General features: G+C 34.4%; 1 protein-coding gene and 1 long non-coding RNA gene across 3 annotated transcripts; one reads left to right on the top strand and one right to left on the bottom strand.

The window, feature by feature from the left end:
- Window positions 1-1152: 1152 nt before the first annotated feature.
- Window positions 1153-4253, top strand: LOC129001535 (uncharacterized). The gene is made up of 3 exons (XR_008491470.1): window positions 1153-1352; window positions 2361-2699; window positions 3793-4253. It is a non-coding gene; the product is annotated as an uncharacterized LOC129001535 (long non-coding RNA).
- A 141-nt stretch (window positions 4254-4394) lies between these two features.
- On the bottom strand, window positions 4395-21316 carry LOC129001534 (aspartate--tRNA ligase, mitochondrial-like). 2 transcript variants are annotated; one of them, XM_054428860.1, is made up of 13 exons: window positions 21094-21316; window positions 19658-19771; window positions 18766-18932; window positions 18230-18331; window positions 17484-17582; window positions 16492-16662; window positions 15574-15750; window positions 14201-14380; window positions 13453-13563; window positions 13054-13269; window positions 7224-7409; window positions 6186-6372; window positions 4395-5427 (listed from the first exon to the last, which is right to left on the bottom strand). In XM_054428860.1, the coding sequence occupies exons 1-13, from the start codon at window positions 21182-21184 to the stop codon at window positions 5270-5272; spliced, it is 1959 nt and encodes a 652-aa protein (XP_054284835.1). In that variant the 5' UTR covers window positions 21185-21316; the 3' UTR covers window positions 4395-5269. The 2 variants fall into 2 exon arrangements, with proteins under 2 accessions (XP_054284835.1, XP_054284836.1); XM_054428861.1 differs by having other exon boundaries at window positions 19658-19783; window positions 21094-21314.
- Window positions 21317-22798: the final 1482 nt, after the last annotated feature.

Below are 22798 nucleotides of genomic sequence, written 5' to 3'. Positions count from 1 at the left end.
TTTAGTTATATATGTATAAGGGGGGGCGCTGCTTTTGGGTTTGCCCAGGGCGCCACTGACCCTTAACGCGGCCCTGATATAAATCATGTTTTAATTTTATTAAATCATAGATTATGATACAAAAAAGGGAATAAACTTTTAATGATCAATACGATACTTTATGAGAATCTAATTCATTTAGAACATGACGTTACAAGAAATATTCTTGCGTCTTTCCTTCCTTTCTACTTTTTCCCATGTACGGTTCTTGTTTCTTGATCATGCTAGTACAGTAGTTGACTCATTCCATCGAAAATTTGAAAATGGCTCAATCACCAAGCCTCGATAATTCTTACTTTCGGCAACGCTACATAAGCACGGCCACCTTAACTCCGGAGTTAAAGGCGGTCGTGTGCATAAGTCAACTCAAGCCGAGATAAATTTCTCTGATTTCCCAAGTCAACCAGGTCCACCACAGCCTGGTCTAGGACTCTAGGATGCATACTCGGCTACCGGTACCAAAAGGAAATTCATTAATTTATATTTCCTAATTATATCTATTAATTAATCATAAGTTAAATCAATAAAATACTATTTCTATTTTTATTTGACCAGTGGTCGCTTACAAACTACTCAGTAGCATAGGTCCCTCTTACTTTAAGGCTATATAGTACAATTTACGGGCAGCTTTACAGAGTAAATCAGTCACCCACCATCCATAATAGTTGCAGAGAACTAAACTAACAAAATATGAATTAACTGATGAAATACACTAAATAATTTCCTAGCAATAAAGAATGGATATAGCAGTTAATGAATGGATGTTTAGTTTTACGACAATGCATGTTGCCGTACTTTATAGATCGGCTACAGTTAAGTTTGTAAAATGTTTTAAGCTAGATGTTTCATGTATGATTAATGCCTACCGAATACTCTAAATTCTTATCCATGTTAATAATTTGTTGCCTTCAACAAATCATAGCATAGTAACACATCCATAGAATTACTATCATATCATTTACTATCATAAAGAATTTATAATATACAGTAAATTTATATATTAACTTTTATATATTAAATTAAGCATTACGTTTTGTAGAGTTGGCCAACTCGTTTTCCATTTTAAATTAGCAATCTCTGTCGTCGTCTGCCACTACCAGCACAAAACAAACTGCTGCTTTGCTGCATCTGTCATTCATGAAGGTGTTTTGTTTTAGTTGCCAGACAAAATTAAAATACCCTGCAGCCTAATTTAATAAGTTAATTAATTATTGAAAAGAGCCTAGTTAGTATTAGAGTTTACTATGATGCATAACTTGTACCGTGTAATGAGGGAATAGGCCTAGCCTAATCTTGATTATTACCAAATTTTGGTAAGTGGAATCATTGATAGGACTTATGCTAATTTTATAATGATAGTTAAGTTAATAGTCCACTCCACTATTTAACATATAAGAACTGTAAATGAATGTCATTTGGACTGCAGGGCTCTGAGCTCATTACTGGAGTAATTTACAGCAGGGATTATAGGCCTAGAGAGGATATTATTTGGGAATGGGCAGTTTTTTTACTTTTGACAAAAATTCTAAGTCTAATTCCAATCTCTGCAACACTAATTCCTCTAGTGACATTCCTGGTCATGGGTTTAAGAAAAGCTGTAACAGTAGTTGATAACCTATATGTAAAATGCAAATACAAAGTCATCAACTGTATCCTAAGGCGGCTTCAATGAGTGGCAGGAATTTGTTTACAACTTTAGAGCGTCTGTCAATCCTCTTTACTCACTTGTTTTGCTTTGAATAGACAGACCTTCTAAAACTTAGTAGTTGTTAATGGCATAGTTTTTAGTACAACGCTTACAAAGTAATATCCAGTTTGAACCCCTATGACTAACTGAAATAAGTTAAAGGTCATGAGGCTGTTTTGCATTACCCATGTCTGCAGTTAGTTTATATGGTTAAATTAACATTTAACTTATTAGCTATTTTGGTTCAATGAGTACTACTACTTACAGTACCTGTTACAGTTTTTTATCAAGAGCTTTATTTGTCGTTAAGCTAACATAAGTATTTTAATCTCTGAATTACATTTTAATTTACCAAATACCAATAACTTTGAAATACTGTAGGTACCAATTAAGATAGAAACCCCACTTAGGTGTGCATATTAACCCAAATTTTTAAAAAATATGAAAAATAATGAAGTGAGAAGCCCTGTTACTTGACTAAGACCAGCTGTGGCTGTGCAGAGTTTTGATCCTTCTCAAAGCTAAACTACGGAATAATTTTTTTCAGGGTCAAACAGGTGACCTTTTGACTATGTTTGAGCACTTATAACCACTCACCTACCCAGCTATCTTAATTTAATGTCATCTGTTACAGAATCCAAACTGCCTAAACATGGTGTTTTTCCGACTGCTTCAGACAAAATACTCAAGGATCAACAACTACTGCCCCTGTAATAGAATTAGTTCAAACTCAAACTCAATGCATCAAGAAAGCTTTCAAAAAATGAAAAAGTTTTGGGAAAATGAGAGATTGCTTACTGCAAACTTAAAATATGAATCACTAAATGAAGAAGAAAAGATCATTCACGATCTACATCACGATGCAATAACTAAAGGTCATTTTACCTATTACGATCCAAAAACAAATGAGAGGATATTGACAAGATTAAGACACTATCTTAGAGGAAAATGCTGTGGAAATGCTTGCCGGCATGTAAGTTGTGTTTTTTAGTAGGCCTATCTTATTTAAATGTTGATATATCCTTTAAGACAACATCTTTGATGAACATAACTTTCAGACAGTAATTTTTCACTGTGATAGATAAAATATAAAAATTAATAGGTATTGCATCACCATAGGTTGTTAAATGTATAATAGGCCTACTTCATGGCTTTTAAATGGAATTAACCAAGTACTATTCTTCAACGGTATAGGTATGGCGTCTTGACTTGAGTTTTCAAGTACCGGTAGGCCTTAAACAAATGCTTTTAAAACACTTTCAACGCCAACAAATTTGTTAAAATATGAAAAATGGACTCTCTCCAACGAAGAAATTTGGTGTTAATAAGAGTCAACATGGTACATTCACATTCCTCTGTTGAAGGGGACAAGATGAAACCTGAGGTAGAACAACAAATTAAGATTCATGATAGATAGTTTTCTTTCTAACCAACTTAAATTTGAAAAAAATTAAATACACCTGAGTCCTGCTAATTTGTAAGTCCGGCTGATCCAAACTAAGGTTACCGCATTTAAAAAAACCACAGGCTTTGTTTTCTGAAATACTAGCCAGTTTTTCAGCCTGCCAGAAAACTGAGAAAACAGGAATGTAATTGAATTTTGTTTAGAACGGGAAAATGTTGAATAATCACCAATAGCGTATGGCTTTATTCATAACAGTATTCTGTTGGTTATTGTTAAAGGTCGTCTTGTAGTAATAAGAATGTGATCTCGGAAGACAATCATAGGTGTAATATTACCATGAATACTTCTTCAACCATTAAAGGCAATTACTGTGTGAATCTATCACGAGGTTGCCATGATTGTAGAAGCTGTAGATGGTCATTTATATGTCATAAAATTATGCGGTTTTAGTTTTCTGATGCAATTTTACTGCATTTCGGCTAATCCAAACAATTTGATAATTCAAACTGTGGTTAGTCTCGATTAGTTTGGATTAGCTGGACTCTAGTAAGTTTCTTTGCGGGTTTAAGCATTTACACTTACACTACTTACTTTTAATCTTCATTCACTGTTTGATATTAATATTTTCTTCTAAAATTGATGATAAATGTTTTATTTTCAGTGTGTTTATAACCATGATAATGTGATTGACGAGTACAAGCTGAAAGTTCGAAGACACAACACGTCTTTTTGGACCTATCCTGACGAAGTAAAAGAACCAGTGATTGACGAATCTTGTTACTTTGACGGCTCTAATTTGAAATCCAAAAGAAACTACCCTTCGAGTGATGTAAAATTTAATTTTAGTAAAATATAAAAGTATTTTTTGATTTATATGATTAGGGACTGTCTAGTATCAAAATGTTATGTTATATATCACTGAAGTATTTGTTATTGGAGTGTTATAGTTAAGAGAGATTGTCAGCGTTATGCTTGTTAAAATGTTATGCTCTTTAGGTTAAAACTAATAACTAATTCAATTTATCAACAAGTAATCATAGAAAACTAATTAATTGTGATGCTAGAATTTCGGACCTGGTTACTGTTTTACAAAGCTATTGCAATAAAGATTTATAATGACAACTGAAATTAACATTTAAGACCAAATAAAAATAACCGGAACAATAAACTTCAGCATTAATTTAAATTTGGAGAATCAGTAGTAGGTAACAAGAAAGGAATTAATAAGATAATCAAATTACAAAGTATACTATCTTTATTATGAATCTGGATTATTCAGATACTTGACAATATCTAAATATTACATACATTTTATAAAGTTATAATACAAAATTTACCTTTAGGTCTACACATTTGTAGAAACGTGCACTCAGTATGATCCTTTACATACTTTGGATATCCACAATAATTAAAAAGAATGCTTTAGTTATCAGATTTAGTAATTTATCTAGGTGTTGTTTTTTTTTAAACTTACATCAAGGCATTTTATATAGAGGTGTCACATGCTTTTAAAATAAAGTAAAATCCAAACCCCTCAAATGTTTATGGATATGTTTGGAATAGCCAGTAGGCCTATCTCTTGCACCTAAGTTTGAACACAGAAAACATACTACTATAACCCAGAATGCCAACTGCATGGTAAAAAGCGTTAAGTACTTTGAGAGAGCTTTGCCTGTCAATTCGTAGGCGGCGCCACCAGCGTTGCTATGCTGTGGTTGGCATTCTGGGTTATAGCAGTTTGTTTTCTGTGGTTTGAAGCACTAATTTCTGAACAGTGAACACATCCAAATAGTCGCTGATTACAAAATGTCTGCCCTGCAGGACAAATCACCACACTTTTATTAAATGCATAAGTCTTGAATCTTTTAAATCATCTCCAAACGTCATGGCAAGAGTCGATTTACTTCTCAAGTACACCATATAATATTTGTAAAATAAATTATAAAATTAAATTGGCTAGTTTGGACAATCATCTTTAATGATACTGCCTTAATGTAGACCCAATTACCATCAAGGTCTATATTGGTAGAAAGTTGATTATTTGAAAAGGAAATTTTCACTTTTCAACCTAACCTAACAACTGAAGCAATCTGATTAAGCATATTTCAGTACATTCACATTCTTTGGTAAGTTTTTTTTTACTTCTTTAGTGTCAGGTGGTACATTTTCTTCTCCTCGTCCGATATGTCACATGGAGCGCCACTGAGGGGGTCCTTGCCGTCAACTCCTTTCGGAAAAGCAATAACGTCTCGGATACTTGATGTTCCAGTCATGACTGACAATAAACGGTCCATGCCTGTAAAACAAACTCTTGTAGGATATGTTTAATATAGCATAATGGTTATTGCAGATGCACAGTGGGCTGTAACTGATCCACCAATGGTATCCAGATAAAAGGTTCAAGACACGACCTTATTTTCTAAAATTTTTCATCTTACTTTCAACTATTTGTTCAGTAATGATGTTGGGCTAGAAAGATTAATTTTAAAATAGGAAAATGAAATTGAGCTATGTTGCTGATAGAATAATAACCTGGCACAAAAACTATTGTACTATATAGCATTATTTTTCATATAAATGGCTTATAAAATTCACAATCGTGATCTCCCTTTGTGGAGACTATTTCTTGTATTTGTTCCAGTATAAGAACTGTTTTAGACATATATTTTTTTGGAAATTAACAATTTTAATTTATAATTTATTTGTTTGGATCAAGGTAGATAAGTGGCTTTACCACATGCTCCACATGGCACAACGGAATTCCTAGATTATGCACTGAATCGGGCTGTGATTTTTAATTACATCAAAGGAAACAAATGTACCATTTGATTGCGGCTTTTAAGAATAAGTTTGAAAGAACTGCTTTATACAATTAACCATCTGGACACAATTTTTCATTTGTCTAAAGACTCGAGGCCTGTGTGGGCAGGCAAATGCAAGGTTAGGAGGCTTTTAGTAGATAGAAAGCATACTTTTAGCAACAGGACTTGGTATTCCTGACGAAATAATTTTTTTTAAACTAGGGAATATGTAAACCTTGAAAGAAATGATTACCGAGTGCTATTCCGCCATGGGGAGGAGCCCCTGATCTAAGGGCCTCTAGTAAGTGTTCTAAACTGTCAGTAGGGATTTTGAGGATGTCTTGTAGCACTTTGGTCTGCAACTCTGCGTCATGGATACGAATTGAACCTCCACCGACCTCGTAGCCATTCAACACCAGGTCAAAATGGAGACCTCGCACCTGTAACGAAAAGGCTAAATATTTGTGATTTGAACTTGCAATATGTAAAATAAGTGTCTTTGATAGTATTTTCCTTTTCATTTCTGAACGATAATCATAATATAGAGCTATTCAAAAATATTGACCCGATTTCATGACTTTGTATCCCAAAAAGTGTAAATCGGGTAAGTCATTAACGTTACACCAATAAAAAGAGGAAATTTCAAAGTTTTTTTTTACTATAGTATGGCTGAAAAGTTATCACAACAATGTGCAGCCATTTTGTTTTACCATCAGTTGTTAGTAAGAAAATGATATTGGGCAAATTTAATATTTTAATTTTACTTTTGAAGCTGCAATGTAAAAATTAAAATTGAATGCACTAACATTGTCAAATTTTCGAAGCAGCTGGGACTGTCTGGGAGAAAAAAAATAGTTTGATTTTTTTCAGACCCGTCCCTCCCTCCCAGCACTACAAAAGGCCCCCGTGTAGGAGAAGAGACGACTCCACAGGGGTTTGTTTTGTCAGACCTACACTGACTGTCAACATATACTAACCAACTCAAGTAGACTTCTCATCCCATTGTACATTTTGAAGCTTGTTTATTGTGTCTAGTTCATGTCCGATGACACTGATTACTAGTGTCAAAATTTTGTTTCTGTTATTTTAGAGTTAATATCAAGATTTGTGCTTTACTGTTTGGTTATATTGTTTTAGTTAGAACTATTAAATTCTGTTTAATTTATGCCGCGGCAAGTCCGCTTCCAATATAGAACCTGCCTAAGACAACTTACTCATACGGAAATACTGTTTATTTTAACGACTGACAAAGCAACAGATAAGATATTTTTACTCAAAATAAATTACAAACCTTTAAGGGATCTGAGTCTAAAAGGTGCTTGTCACTTTCAAAAGGCGCAGTGAAAGGATGATGAGCTGCTTCTAGTGACCCGTCGTCTCCCTCCAGAAATAGGGGAAAGTCCACAATCCAGGCAAAGTGGAAATCTGTCGTTGGGTTACTGAAGACATCCTGCCTTAGCTTACCCATCAGAGGGAGCTGTAAAAACATTCACTATTTCTGGTTACTGAATCAAAACAAATTAAACGTAGCTGAATGAGCCACTCCTAGAGTACGTTACTGTCTAAATTCTGTTTTCTCCCTTAGTTTTCGTAACTGAGATACAGTAGTTGATGTGACATTAAAATGCTATAGCTAACAATAAAACATTGCAACAGGTGGCATTTTCAACAAAAATCTGTAATTTGCATAAGCACTGTCAAAGGCTCTAATCAAGTACGTCCGTTTTTTTATTCTAAAAATGACAACAACTTTAACATTGGGGATGCTTTGTCTATCTCTATCAATAGCCAATGATTGAACATAATTAATCATTAATCACTGTCATAAATCAGCTATGACAAGTTTATTTTATGTTTGTTTATTTAGAGTAACACTTGAGCACACCAATGTCTTCCATTTATTTCACGATAGTTAAAAAAAAAAAACGTTTGTCTTCAGGTATTACTTATAGGGAAAACTAAAATCCACCGAAAAATGACGCAAAGTGTTGAGAAAAAGTGCATGGACATAAAAACTATGCATGTGATGTGTGGAGTTTGTAGAAGGCTGGCTTTGAGCGTCTATTAACGAGTATATTAGAGAGAGATTGTTGAACTGATAGTACATCTCCTAAAACTATCGCAACAGTGAGGTAAGGTACCTCGAATACTCTGAAAATTTTCTAAACCCTTGACACTCAAACAGAGAGTCAGCTAGGGAGATAGCAAAAAGTTTTAATGAATTTGCTGCTAAAAATAAACATACCAACATTGTTTATGTCACTCAACCACATAGACATGATCTTCCATGGAACGACCTAATTAATCGTGAAATCTATAAGGTCAATATGGAGTTGAAACATTCAAACTTAAACTTGATTGACATTAGTGACTTTAAGCGACCTTTATTTACTGGGCACGGCCATCACTTGAACAAGTTTGGCAAACGTGTTCTATGTAGAAGAATAGCAGACCTAGTCCTTAAAGAAATTAGAACTACCACGAAAACTCTGTCTACACTTTCTCCTAAAAATGTCACAATCTAAGTAGCTGAAATGGATGATGTCATCACTGAGAATTGTAACAGATCCGATGTCGCTTTCGCTCACTGCATCTCCGCTGATTTCCAATCTCCTAAACACATGAGTGAAGGAGTGGCTGTAGTTTTTGCAAAGAGATTTGGTAAACCCACGGTAACTGACTACTGCGATAGGAATTTAACACGTCAGAATTCTTCCAATGGCGTTGCTGTGTATGGACTGGTCACTAAACCAAAATATTTCTTAAATGCCAACAACCATCTAAACTACAGAGAAACATATAACTCAGTTTTTAAACAATTGGCTGCTGATTTTAAAACAAACAAATTTAAGACATTGATCTGCTCGCCGCTAGGCTGTGTACGTGATTGCATCAGTCCATCTCACTTTATAGATAACTTATTCGATTTCATCAATGACACTGGTGCATCTGTGATTGTTGTGACAGCGGATGATACTTCAAGGCAAAGATTGAGACGGGGAATTCCACATACCACTTTTGTAAAAAAGCTGCATAATTTAATTGGTGCACAGTACCCTACACAACTTTCTCCAAATTACACTGCACTTCCAAGATCAGAGCCAACATCATCACCACCACCAACGGACACATTACCATCACCAACAGACATGACTTCAATACCTGAGATAAACAGTAAACCTACTCTGCAACATGTTCAGCCCAACCTCACACTGTTGGATGAAAATACCATTGACATCAGTAGTAGTTCCTTGACATCTGAATGCCATACACCTGCAGCGGCAGTGATCAGTGATGTGTGGGGGGGGGGGGGGGTCAAAGGCCAATGGGAGTGTGAGTGAGATGTTAACACAGGAAGCATTTAATCTTTCTTATCTGAGTGATAGTAGTCCCTTCAGGGGTTGGTCACCTGCTTCATCTCCAGTTTATACAGTCTCTTTAACAACTCCAGCCTGTCACTCAAACAACACTCCTAACACCCCTGCCCAGCCTTCACAGAGCACTTCCAACACCCCTGCCCAGCCTTCGCACAGCGCCTCTAACATCATAGCTCAGACTCAACATTATGGTTCAGCTCTATCACTACAGCCACAATCGAGTTCAGTGTGTGTGAACCCTACAACACCTAGAGTCGTCCCTGGACATCTGCAGTATAACGAAGTGGTTGGCGGGATACAGGCAGATAGTGGTCAAGAAAATGTGAAACAAAAGCAGAGTAAAGTGATAAGTGGTAGTAATATGAGCCCAAATCTTAGAGAGTGTGCTGCAAAAATGCAATGTAATAACGAAAGTAGTCTAGTTAATAAGATACCGAGCAGTAGTTTTTTAGATCAATAACTTATCAGGGTGGTAGTAAAGTTAACTCAGAAAACAATATCATTCAGTTTCTTTCACTTAATATACAAGGTATAAATAGTAAGACGTCAGTACTTGAAAGTTTTATTAATAACCAACCTAATTTAGCTTTTATTTGTCTAACTGAGCACTGGATCGATGCTAATGTTGTTGATCTCTCATCACCAAAGGGGTTTTACTGTGCTGGTGCAAGCTGTAGAACCAACCATATCCGAGGTGGTTCTTTGATATTTGTACGAAATAACTTCCAAAGTAGACCTATTGATGTAATAGACTTTTATGACGAGTTTAATTTTGAAATAACAGCAGTTATTATTCATGAGCTCAAATTAATTGTTGTTGCATTATATCACTCAACTGCTGGCAACCCTAAAATTGTTCTTGACATATTAGATAAGTTTTTGTTTTCAATCTCTCAGTGGAAAACCTAAGTGACTGTTGTAACAGGTGATTTCAATGAAAATTTTGATGTACTTAAAGACAAAAAAACATCAAAATGTTTTCTTAACCTTTTAAAGCAATATACTTTTTATTGTTATAATTTCAGCCCAACCAGAGGAAAAAATTGTTTGAATAATTTTTTTGCTAATTGCCCACAAGGCCAGGTTAAGTTTTGCAGGATATTTACGTTTCCCTTTTCTGATCATGATGGTATTTTGGTAGGAATGGAGTTTAGGAAAAATAAGCCCCCATCTCAAAAAATTAGAGACAACCCAATGGATGATGAGAGAGGTAAATGTATAGATTTGGTGGTTCCTAAGTCTGCTTTTGAAAAAGTTAACTTAAGCCTTTTGTCTTATAATTGGGAAAAACAGTTCTTTGGTAACTGCTTCACAGATTCACAACAAGCCTTTGATATGCTTTTTAACACAATAATTAACAACCTATTGCAATTTTCTGTTAAAAAAAATAAACTTCATAAAAGTAAAGTAAACAAAAAATCTGGTTGGTTCACCAAGGACTTAAAAGTTATGAAGGAAAGAATTGTGTTTCTGAAGAGCCTGCTGAAAACTTCCAGTCAGCCAGTTTTAAATGTTATGAATTATTTAAATGATTATAAAAAAAAGTACAGGCAATCTTTGTATAAGGCTAAAAAGGTGTACAATGCCAAATATATTGAAGAAAGTAAAAATAAATGTAAAGCGGCCTGGAACATAATTAAAAATCATAGTTGTGGTTTACATAAAGCAAACAACCATCACATTGCACCAGATGTCTTTAATACCTTTTTTGTAGAAAGTGTAGCAAATATTAAAAAACAAATCGGTAACACTAAATTTACTTCCAGTGACTTTCTAAGAAATACAAATATAACCCCAGATCTTTTCCAATGGAAACTTGTAAATCCTGAAGATATTATACGGGTTGCTAAAAGACTTAGTAATTCAGACAGCTGTGATGTATATAATATGAGTAACAATTGCCTAAAAAGTATTATTCCTAGTATTTTAGTACCCTTGGCATGTTACATAAATTTTTCATTGATTGAGGGAGTCTTTCCAGATCAGTTAAAAATATCCAGGATATGCCCAGTTCATAAGAAGGGCCCAAGGAACGAACCTTTAAGCTACCGCCCAATTTCAATAATTCCAGTAATTTCAAAAATATATGAAAATATAGTTCATGATCAAATCTATCTAAGACAATAACATTTTTAATCATTGTCAATTCGGGTTTCAAAGGGACAAATCAACAGTCCAAGCTGTAGACAAACTAGTTCGTGAAATTATTTCTTCCTTTGAGACCAAGTCATATGCCCAGGCCACGTTCTGTGATCTTAGCAAGGCATTTGATTGTGTTGATCCAAATGACCTAATAAAAAAATTAAATTACTATGGAATTACAGGCTCTGCTCTAAAGCTCATAAAATCTTACTTATCCAATCGAAGACAAAGGGTTTACACTGATGGTCTCTGGTCTCAAGAAATATCAATAAATGTGGGTGTGCCCCAGGGTTCGGTCCTGGGTCCACTTTTGTTTTTAATATGCATTTAATGATCTCCCAAATTCAGTTAATTCCTCAACTATTCTTTATGCAGATGATACAACCTTTTTCCACAGTAATAATGATTTTGAACAGCTAAATTTATTATCAAAAAATACCCTCACCACATCATCGGACTGGTTCAAAGCAAATGGGTTTCTCTTAAATGAAAGTAAAACACAGAATGTTGTTTTCAGCCTAAGACCCCTCCCTAATAGCGGGACTGATATCAATATCGCAGTTAATTCGGTGAAATTTTTGGGCATAAAAATAGATAGTACTCTTACCTGGGGATCTCACATTGATTATATAACACCAAAACTATCAAGAACAATATTTCTCCTAAGACGCCTGGTTCATTGCTTGGAAACAAATTCTGTTAGAACTGCCTATTTTGCCTACTTTCAATCAATAATTAGATATGGATTAATTCTATGGGGTAACTGCAGTAGAGTGGATGAAATCTTAATTCTCCAAAAAAGAGCCGTTAGGGTTATCGCTGAATCTGAACTTGATGAACATTGTAAACCTCTTTTTTTTCAATGAAAATTCCTACTATTATTAATCTGTATATCTTTGATTTAACTGTATATGTAATAGATAACACACAAATACTAAAATTCCATGAACACAGATATAATACTAGAAATAAAAATCATACTTCCATTGACTACCACAGGCTCTCAAAATCTATAAACAGCCATGTTGTTGTAGCTCCAAAGGTTTACAATAAACTCATTGGCCTTATCTCAAAATATGATGTCAAACAATTCAAGAGAAAGTTTTATAACTGGTTATTAATAAACCCACTTTATTCACTTAATGAGTTTTTTTCTTGCCAAATTGCTTTCTAGATCGTTCTAAACACTTAAATACAAATCCCTACACTCTATTAATTAATAGTCTCTATAAATTATTCTTCACATTAATACTATTATTGAAAACTAATCCTCTCTTTTTTTATCAAGATATGATGTTACCAGAAATTATTTTATATCTTATCTGTTATTGATGTTCCAGGCCAGCTTGAAGGAGAAATTGTTTGTTTAGTTGTTTTGTTCTATATATTATATAATTTAAGTTTAATTTTATATTCACATCTACTTTAATTTGCTTCATGACAATTTGTAAAATGCAATCTGACCTATCCTATCGTACTTTATTGTACCGAATGGAAATAAATATATTTGATTTGATTTGATTTGACACTGTCTTTTTAGACTTTGTTTTAAGTTTGACACAAGGAGAACACTAAATTATTACTAAGGAGTTTAACACTTACTACAACACTCTTCTTGCCGATCCCTACAACAACACAGTCCCGGGGCTGCAGCTGAAGAGTATCTTTCAGTTCGGAGATCTGGACAAACGGCAAAGCACTGGCCAGCTCTTGATCAATCTCGTCAGAACACTTCACCTGTATTAACTTGGCTTTGTCACTTCTCTTTTCTTTCAGTTGATTTTTACACTCTTGGAATGAACTTTTTAACTTGGGCATCTGAAAACAAGTTATTATTGAGAATGAAAAGTTCCGTATTTAATCAGGAAAAGTTATGGCAAATAGCTCCTTACACTTAATCAGTTGCCAGAGTGCTTCTGATTATTATCATTTGAACCCATGAATTAAACTACCAATTAGGATCCACCATAAAACTAGAATGCATGGTATTCTATAACTTACATTATTTGGGCTGAAAACTAAAGCTTTGGCAGTGAAGTTCTTGACATCTTTCAAATTTTGTTCTAACGATTCCTTATGTTCTTCTAATATTAAGTGGCCAATGTCTACAAGCTGTAAAAAAGACAGTTTGACATTAAAAATCTGAGAAATCTTTCAAGGGTCCTTTGATTAAAATATGCATATACAATTTCTTATAATTTTGATTTAAGATTCCAACCCACTATTGCAACAGTATATATATATATATGTGCACTATGATTTATAATCGTACAAGACTTTCAAAGCATGTAATTGGTAATGAGTGACTTTTTCGCTCCTTTGAAACAAATCTGTTGGCAGCTTGACTCTTCTTAACAATTCCTAACGACTGAAAAATTGTATAGAACTCACTGATGCAATGAATCAATTATGCTGTTGACTATTGATACAACGAACTAGACATGTCTTTTTCATGCTAAATCAACTATCATAAGTTAGTTTTAAAATGTAGGGGAAAATAGAATAGAGTGTGACATTCTTTAGATGGAATGTCTACTTTAAGGTTTTTTTTTAATCTCCCACCTTTGCATCATAGAACGTAGGCTCTAGCCCAGATCCATTCTACACATTACTTCAGGCCTAGAGGGATGTGGCATTATCACATAGATATAATCCAATGGTGACTGGCAGGATTTGAACCCGGGACCAAAGCCCCATGCTCTATCACAAGACCTGCTCACTCCTCGATGTCTACTTCAGTAAGTTATACCTTATTGTCAAAGCTGAGATCAGGTTTGTCGCTGCCGTAAAGATGCATCGCGTCGTGATACGTCAGTACACGGAAGGGTGTTTGAAGTGGTGGAAGATCCTGTGGCCAACTAGCTCTCAGCAAATCCGTGATCAAACTCAAGATGTCGTCCCTGCTGGTAAACGAAAGCTCAATGTCCATCTGGAAGAAACCTTTTTCATCAATAAGTATTTTGCTGCCACATTTGTTAAATTCATTTTGCATTATTGTTTTGAGACATTTTTGTTAAAAACACATTACTGTATCCCGTTTATGGCGAGGAGAGTTTGTTCCTCAATAAATTTAATCCTTGATAAAGATACTTGACACAACACCCTTAAGCCAAAGCCAAATTTACTCAAAAAAATAAATCAAATTAGGCTGCATCTGTTTTACAATTGCAACAAGGAAACTGTGAAATACAATTGGTGTATATTTTTATGAAACTATTTAAGCAATTATTTTAATTTTTACACACTTCAAATTAAGTCCAGTATACCGCCTGCCGTTTCTAAGCATATTATCATAGACTAATCAACAAAAAGGGAGTATGTTTTATCTATGATATTATAACCAGATAATTTCAAGATTAAAAGGAGATTAGCTTATCTGATAAAACTCTACATTATTTTGAACATTAGTAACAAATCAAAATTATATATGCTGCACCGTTTTTTTTTTTTTTTTTTTTTTTTTTTTTTTTTTTACTGAAATTGATTACAGACTACAGCCTTGATCATTGGGCGTTCACTAAATGGCCCTGGCTCAAGAACTTGCTGGTTTTATTCAGTAACAACGGTGTCATCAGGTGTGTACACCATAAATCAAAAATAATTATGGATCTGGGCACCAGATTATTTTAATTAAATTTGGGTAAAAAAATTAGGTCAAGTGAAAATTGACTAGCTTTGGAAAGTATTGATGAGAAAATATTAATTGTAATAATACAATCGTTCACACATAATAGTATACATGATTTCCCCCATATCATGGTGAATTAATTCGTTATAATTTTTTGCTGACAAGACAAAATATGAAAGCAACGTCTTATGCGGTCTTGTAAAAAATTGCAACCGTTTTCAGCAGTTTCTGTGAAATTGTGAACATATTCTAAGGTCAATCCGAAATCGTGAACATCTTATGCGGTCTTTGCATGATCGTGAAATTCTTCTACTACAACATCTAAATCGTCTCCCAAGCTCGCAGCAAAACAATGATTGCGAAAAAATCATAAATTTTCTATTGTGCGCCTTCATGGGCCCTTTCTGCAATTGCAAAAATGAAAACTAGACCCAACCTGACCCAAAAATTATTTCCCGCCTGAACCGATCCCTAGCAGACCTGCAGACTCCTACCTGAGTAAACTCCGGCTGTCTGTCTGGCCTAGCTCCCTCGTCCCTGTAGCACCTGGCTACCTGGAAGTATCTGTCCATTGCTCCCACCATCAACAGCTGCTTCAGTTGCTGAGGACTCTGGACTAAGGAGTAAAACTTGTCCTGCTGTCTTGTAGGTACTACATACTCTTGAGCTCCCTGCAACATGGATAGTCGGCATATAGATCACAAGCTGACAATTTACAAGGGGAAATAATACTATGAAATGTTAAAGGGTATTTTATTACACAGCATTTAATTACTTTTAATATTCAATTTCTTTCCCCATTGCAATTCACACTATTTAGCCTCACCAAGAATCTGTCTCCCCTTCTTCCAACCCTGTGCATCCCTGTTTTTAACACTCTGATATCATTGAATATTTAATTTTTCAACCTCTTCTTGGGGGTTTTGAGGGGATTCTGTTCCATCCTGGTTTTCCAACCATGTCTGTTACTCTTACTTATTATGTGTAGTTAGTCTCAAAAATAAGCTTTTTGCTTCAGTGATGGGGTAACAAAACTGTAAGATGAACTGTGTGTTAGAACTCCTACGTAACTCATTGAATCATGTGAGGAGAATTTGAATTTTAAAAATGTATTACTTAAGTGAGGACCTGCTTGCAAATAGTTGCACAAGTAGGGAAATACAAAAATCATGTACACACTACACTCTTGGCTGGATGAATATAAACAATAAGCATCCATGAAACTCCTACCACTCACAATCTTTTACTACGCTTTCCCCACTACTGTAAAATGATCTGAAAATCTCCCTTGATCACACCAAACATAAATAAAAAAAAAACTCGTACCAATCTATCAACCACAAGATTCCAATCTTGTGTTTCTAATATGAAACCAGCAATTTCAAAAACTAAACGACAATAAAAGTACTCACTCCTGGTGTGCGTCTAAACAGCGTAGGAGTCTCCACCTCCACAAAGCCTCGTTGGTTGGTGAGGAACTCCCTCATCCTCATGAGTACCTGAGACCTGAGTCTCAACCTGCGCTGCAAGTCTGCGTACCTCAGGTCCAGGTAGCGATACCTCATACGCATCGGCTCCTTAGGCTGCACACTCAAACATACGTCAGTTACTTTGTGATAAAATATTGAGTCATCATCAAAAATAATTTGATACAGTTTCAGTTTAGGTTTTTATGGGCATTTTGGAATTTACCGGCAATACATAATATTTGGATTCTGAACGAATAATGAAGAAATGTAGGGTAATACAGTATATGTCTTATTCAATGATCCCAAAAAGAGGAAATTTTGCAAGAATTAATTGATTGTTCTAAGAAATTAGCTCTTCAGTAATAAAAATAACTAGGCCTAATCAAAGCTAAATTGACCAAACTGGCAGAAAAAAAGTAGCATCCCTCCCAAATTTCAATCACAATACATATAACATCTACAGTACAATGTATTATAGGCATTTATTTACCAATTGTTAAAATGTTTAAATGTTTAATTGAAATACAGTATATAAAAAAAACTATTAATAAGTCTTTGAGTTTGTAAAGTTTTAGATCTGATCTAAGTTTTGCCTGGATGAGATGCGAGGCCAGCTGGGACCTGATAGGAAGCTATATCTGCAGGATCGTGGGAGAGAAAATGGAAGATCTGATATTATGAGACTATATGCCAACCAACAAGTGATACCGAAAGCGAAAGGTAATCCCACGGTCAAAGAAGAGACGAGAAGAGGGGTTGTTTTTAGTGGGTCGTCTGGAAGAAGGTGGGAAAGGTTTCCTACGTATACCCTTAGGGTGCCTTACAGAATCTGCCTTCATATTTTCCCACCTCCAAGAGTTCGAAAATACATCCTATAAACAGTTGACATACCAAATCAAGAAATCATTGATTTTACAGATCACACATGTAAATACCTTGTTATGGTCTCTGATCACAAAAGGCAGATCTGTTTTGGCTGAGTTCAACACTATGTACTCTTTGACTATGACTTCCACTTCACCAGTCCCTTGTAACTGAAAAAGAAGCTCATTAGGGACAATAAAGAGATAAATAACATACTGTACGTACATAATACCATGACTGACCAAATGTATTTCATAAATTTAAATGTACAACAGAGTAAAATTACGTAAAAATAAGCTTAGCTATCGGTAGTGATCGGAACGTAAAAATGGTAGTCGGAACTTTTGAGAGATGTTCTAAAACCAATATGTGCATCACCCAACACTCTTAATTCTACTTTTGAAGTCCCGATTTCAGGTATATTTGACCATCCTGCAAGGCATCCAATTGTAAAGTGACGTAAAATCCTAAAAAGTGACGATCCTAAGGTAGCAGTGACGTAAATTTGACATGAGGACCTAGTTAATAATTATTTTCTATTCAAATATCACATTTGTCCACTGCATCTTCAAGTCTCTTTTGACAGTAAATATTTTATATGCTCCCAGAAAGTATATAAATATTGTAAATAAATTTAATCTGCGAAGAACTTATAATTGCTTCTCCTTAAACTTCAATTTTTCTCCTAGGGATTTACTGAAAATCTCTATCACTTTTATGTTCCGTGGTTTTATTCTAAGATTAACTGCAAGAAAGGACATGTAATTTTAAATATTTATCAAGAATAGAGGATTAGAATTCAATTTAATTACCTTACCTTTGTTATTTGATTAGGTGGACGGGCGCTCACAGTTCCAATAACTTTGATGACACTTTCCAACGATGTTTGGCCCAACTTCTTCCCCAGAGTTCCTTCCAGCTACAATAATTAAGTTGGTTCAAATAAAAAGAAATGGTTGGTTAGGCAATTAAAATATCAACAAAATACCATGCAAAACTTACACTTGGGTCTGCTAATACAATCAACAAAAATACAATCATGTTATTTTTTACAATAAACCAGTTTTATAAAAAAATGTGTAGGCCTACACAATTTGCAAAGTTGTGTTCCACAATAGGTATTTAAAACATAATTGTTTTAAGTCTACAAGAATTTTGATTTTACAGATAATTTCTAAACTTAGTCACTTTTTTCACCATGCTAACAGTTAAAAATAATCATACTTTTTAACAACATATTCATCAGAAACAAGAGTAGAGTGTTTTAAACATACAAAAATTTAACCAACAAAATTGTTATCGAGAGATTTACATATGTAGGCCTACCATCTACCGCAAAAGAAGACAACAAACCTCTGTTGGAATCAAGATCTGAGTTTTCCCGTGACCGTCACGCAGTGTTCCGAACCTGTTACCTCGCTGACTGTCAAGCCAACCACACAACGTGACCTCAGCTCCTACGTGACTGCTTCTCAGTTGACCACACGTGTGACTGCGGCCTGTGTAGCTGTTAACATCTCCTGAGGACAACAGAGATGAGTAAAACGTTGAAAACTACAGTTTGAAAATCAAAACTGAATTTACAAGGTATAAAATACTATGAATAGTAAAAAATATGTGTTAAAAATAGCCTTTAATATTTTAATCTGAAATGGTAACCATATGAATGTAGGTTTTTTAAGCCAAGTATGAATGGAGATGAGTGGCTTCATCTTGTAGCAACATAACATGAAGGAAAGATGTCATGGGAAAATACTTATGGTCAGGATAATTTAATCTCTAGGATACAAATGTTTGTGCCATACTGACAACGGTACGGCACCTACAAGAAACAAACATAGATAATTTTTCAACTTGAGATGCACTTACAGTGGTTTGTACTGTTACTTTATTTATTTATTTATTTTTTTAAAGAGGTTGGCGGCCTCTTCATATATCACTCCTTGCATTTGCCCGTCCACATAGACTAAGCGCCCGTGCGTGGATCGTTTACAGCAAAGCAAGGAGTGAGCCGGTACAGTACAAAGGTGAACTGTACAGATAAAATGTTATCGGCAGTGACCAGGATCCGAACCCACGACATGGCTGCCTTGGGCCCGAAGTCCGCGACGCTACCGACTGAACCACCAACTCACTAATCTACTATCAGAAATGCATGTAGGATAGGCCTACGGATAAATTAATTAAAAGGTGATTGTCCGCACCAATTAAAGTAGCATTTGGACCTTGGTAAAGAATTCCTTACCTTCGTAACTGTTCTCCAAGGTAGTTATCCTGAAGTAAGGACTGGAACTGGTAGATATCATGCCATAACCTTCTCCTCGAAATATTGCTTTACTGCACTTGTTAATATTCAAAACTGAAAATTAGACTGTATGAATTGGATGGATTAAATATCATTTTGGTATTAATACAAATTTCTTTAAATTTTATAAGACATAACTTAGTCTAAAACTATATAACTTGTTCACTATTGTGTAAAAGCTATACCCGAAACAAGAGGCCTATAATTAGGTAGGCTTTAATAGTTATATCTTATAGGTATAGCCTATTAAACAATTTTTCATACAATAAAAATATACCGTAGGATCTCTTTTATACTGTAGGCCTACCCCATTAAGTATATTAAAGACTGAAAAATACCAACGATCAATAGTTTAAACTTACGGTAGCCTATTAGTTTTGAACGATGGAAGCCCATTTAACTTACCCCCCCCCCCATCGTTTGGTTCCAGTTCTAAAACAGATTATGTAAACGAGTTCTTAGGCCTGGCGCAGACGGTCGATTTTTCGATCGGCCGATTTAAATCACCCTTGATTTATGTCTAGGCGCACACGTGGCGATTTTTTAGTCGAGAAATGGATTTTTTTTAGTGTGTTTAAGATATCCTAAAATGGACTTCGTTGAATTAACTTAACCTTGCTCTTCCAATTAGATCAAAGAAAAAAAGAAGATAATATAAATATTGGGTTCATCCGATAGTAAGTCAGAGACTTTTAAATCGACAGTTTTATAAACTATACACTTTACGTGATGACGGTAAAAAGTTCTTTAATTACTATAGAATTTCTGTTGAAAGTTTCAGTTTTTATTATAACAGCTGTGGCCATTTTAACAAAGAAAACAACACAACTAACACTGAAGTTCACTGACTCCTGTGGAGAACAACAAGCGACTGGCCGATTTTTTAGTCGACTGTGTGCGCGGGACTGATAACAACCTGTACGTTACAGATTTCCGGGCAACAATCGCCTCGCCTACAAATCTGCGGCAAAACCCAGATTTTAAAATCGGCGCAGTTCTCGAACGCCTGGGTGCGCGCTTCTGTTCTAATACATGATGCACAGATCGGCCGATGAAATAATCGCTTGTGTGCACCTAGCCTTACAGTTGGATTCTGTATTTTTTGCTCAGGCCTACAGATTATCAACATGTACATATCAGACAACATAAGTTTAAAACTTACCTTTGGCCTACTAAGTATTTTATGTAATTAGGCCTAAAGTGGATTTTAGAACAAATTCACTAACCATTAAGATTATAATGACACATAAAATCTTAATAAACTGTATTGTTGAAGAACAAAAATAAACTAGAATGTTCACAGTGAGACCCTAGGCTCAGTCAAAAAATAACTTAAGTTAGATAAGCAATTTGTTAGTTGAAAAAAGTACGCCTACCTGGCTTTATAGCATGATCCACTAGTCTAATGTAGTTTTGGTGCCCAGATAATTTCAATATGAAAGATGACATTTTTTTAGAAGATTGCATTTTTTAATGTGATGTGAGACTAGATACCTTTAAAAAACGTTTTAGTTTAACTAAGATTTGTGTAATCATTGATGTTACTTTTCTGCGGGTTTTGAACATTTATCTGACAAAAAACTGTTAATAACTGTTTTTATTAAGATTATAACTAAACGTCAACAAAAATTAGGCTAATTAAAGAAAAGATAAAACATTGTTATTTATTAGGTTATTGTTATTGTTGACATATCTACAGCAACAGCAAAGCAAGGCAAAAAGCAGTAGACGCTATTTCAAAAGAGATTTTTTTCAAGTTTCTTGTCTTGTCATCAGTATAGCCAACAACGATTGACGAATTAGTGTTGACTGTTGACATCATTGCTATAGCGTAAGTTATAAACTTAAATGTTATAAATATTTAAAATTGTGAATATATTTTATAGCGTTCTTTTAAATCATATACATTTTCTGTGATTTCCCTCATTGCTGGTAAACACATTAACATCAATGGCTTAAGGCACATTATTCATGTGCATAAATTATAAAAAAATACCCATAACCTTAAACACAACCCATATCTTTACAACCTAAGATTACAAAATCGTGAGCAGAATAAAAACTATTTTCTGTTGAAACGATTTTAATTTAATGTTTGAATACATAAATATTACCATAGATTGAGCATAGCATATGTTGATTATTTTATGCTATCTCCGTGTCGGGTTAGTGTATGATATCACATATACGACCTGAGCTTATCGGGAAAGGGATTTAAACGGTAGAATTATAGCAAACTAGGAAGTATGACGGTATGGGATAGTTAGATAGGTTTTATCCTATTTATTGTACTTTTATATTGAGGAATAAAAATAAAAGTTAAATAAACCTGAAGGCTCAACTTCATAATGCGTTCTCTTTAATATTTCATAGTAAAAATATAGTTGGCGTTCTAGTTCAATAAATCGATTTGGTATTCAAAGGTTATGAACTGGGCTAGGCCACTTATGCTCCTTTTTTAAATTAAATAGTTTTAACAAACACCCAAAATGTACTGAATCAAAACAACTCAAAATCTATTGCTCATTATTATGATAACATCAGTTTAACCAATTTACGGTACCCATAACCATTCAATCACCTTAAAATAACACTGCGAATGGTGAGTGGTGACAGTATCATTTTTCGTCAATACATTTTAACAAACTACTAAAAATGAAAGTTAAAGTCATCAAATTAACTAATTTATGTGCAAATTCTATACTGAATCAAAGTAACTACATAGGTACGTTTTTATGTTGATTTTCTAATAATGTGCACTTAGTACACCAATAGCATATTAATCGGTAAGAATTAATTTGTTTTTTGTAAAATAGCTTGATTTTATCTTTGATAAATCACTTCCTATATGGTTTATTTACTTAATTATTTACACAAAAAAATAATTGGTGAGACTATTCCACTTTATTGAACGAATTTATGGCGACTTACTTATCAAGATTGAAACTGGAGCAAATTTTTCAGGTACTGTATATATAGGATCGAAATTGTTTAGTACTTGTTCAACGATAATGTTAGTGATAAAATTGAATATTAATTTTTTTTATGTGCGACGTAATGTTGTGGATAGCTAATCTTGTT

The sequence above is a fragment of the Macrosteles quadrilineatus genome, unplaced genomic scaffold (assembly GCF_028750875.1).
Source record: "Macrosteles quadrilineatus isolate MER2022 unplaced genomic scaffold, UCM_ALF_1.0 Scaffold_8__2_contigs__length_117827958, whole genome shotgun sequence".
In the NCBI taxonomy this organism is placed as follows: Eukaryota; Metazoa; Arthropoda; class Insecta; order Hemiptera; family Cicadellidae; genus Macrosteles; species Macrosteles quadrilineatus.
This window is presented reverse-complemented; position numbering and strand designations above follow the sequence as displayed.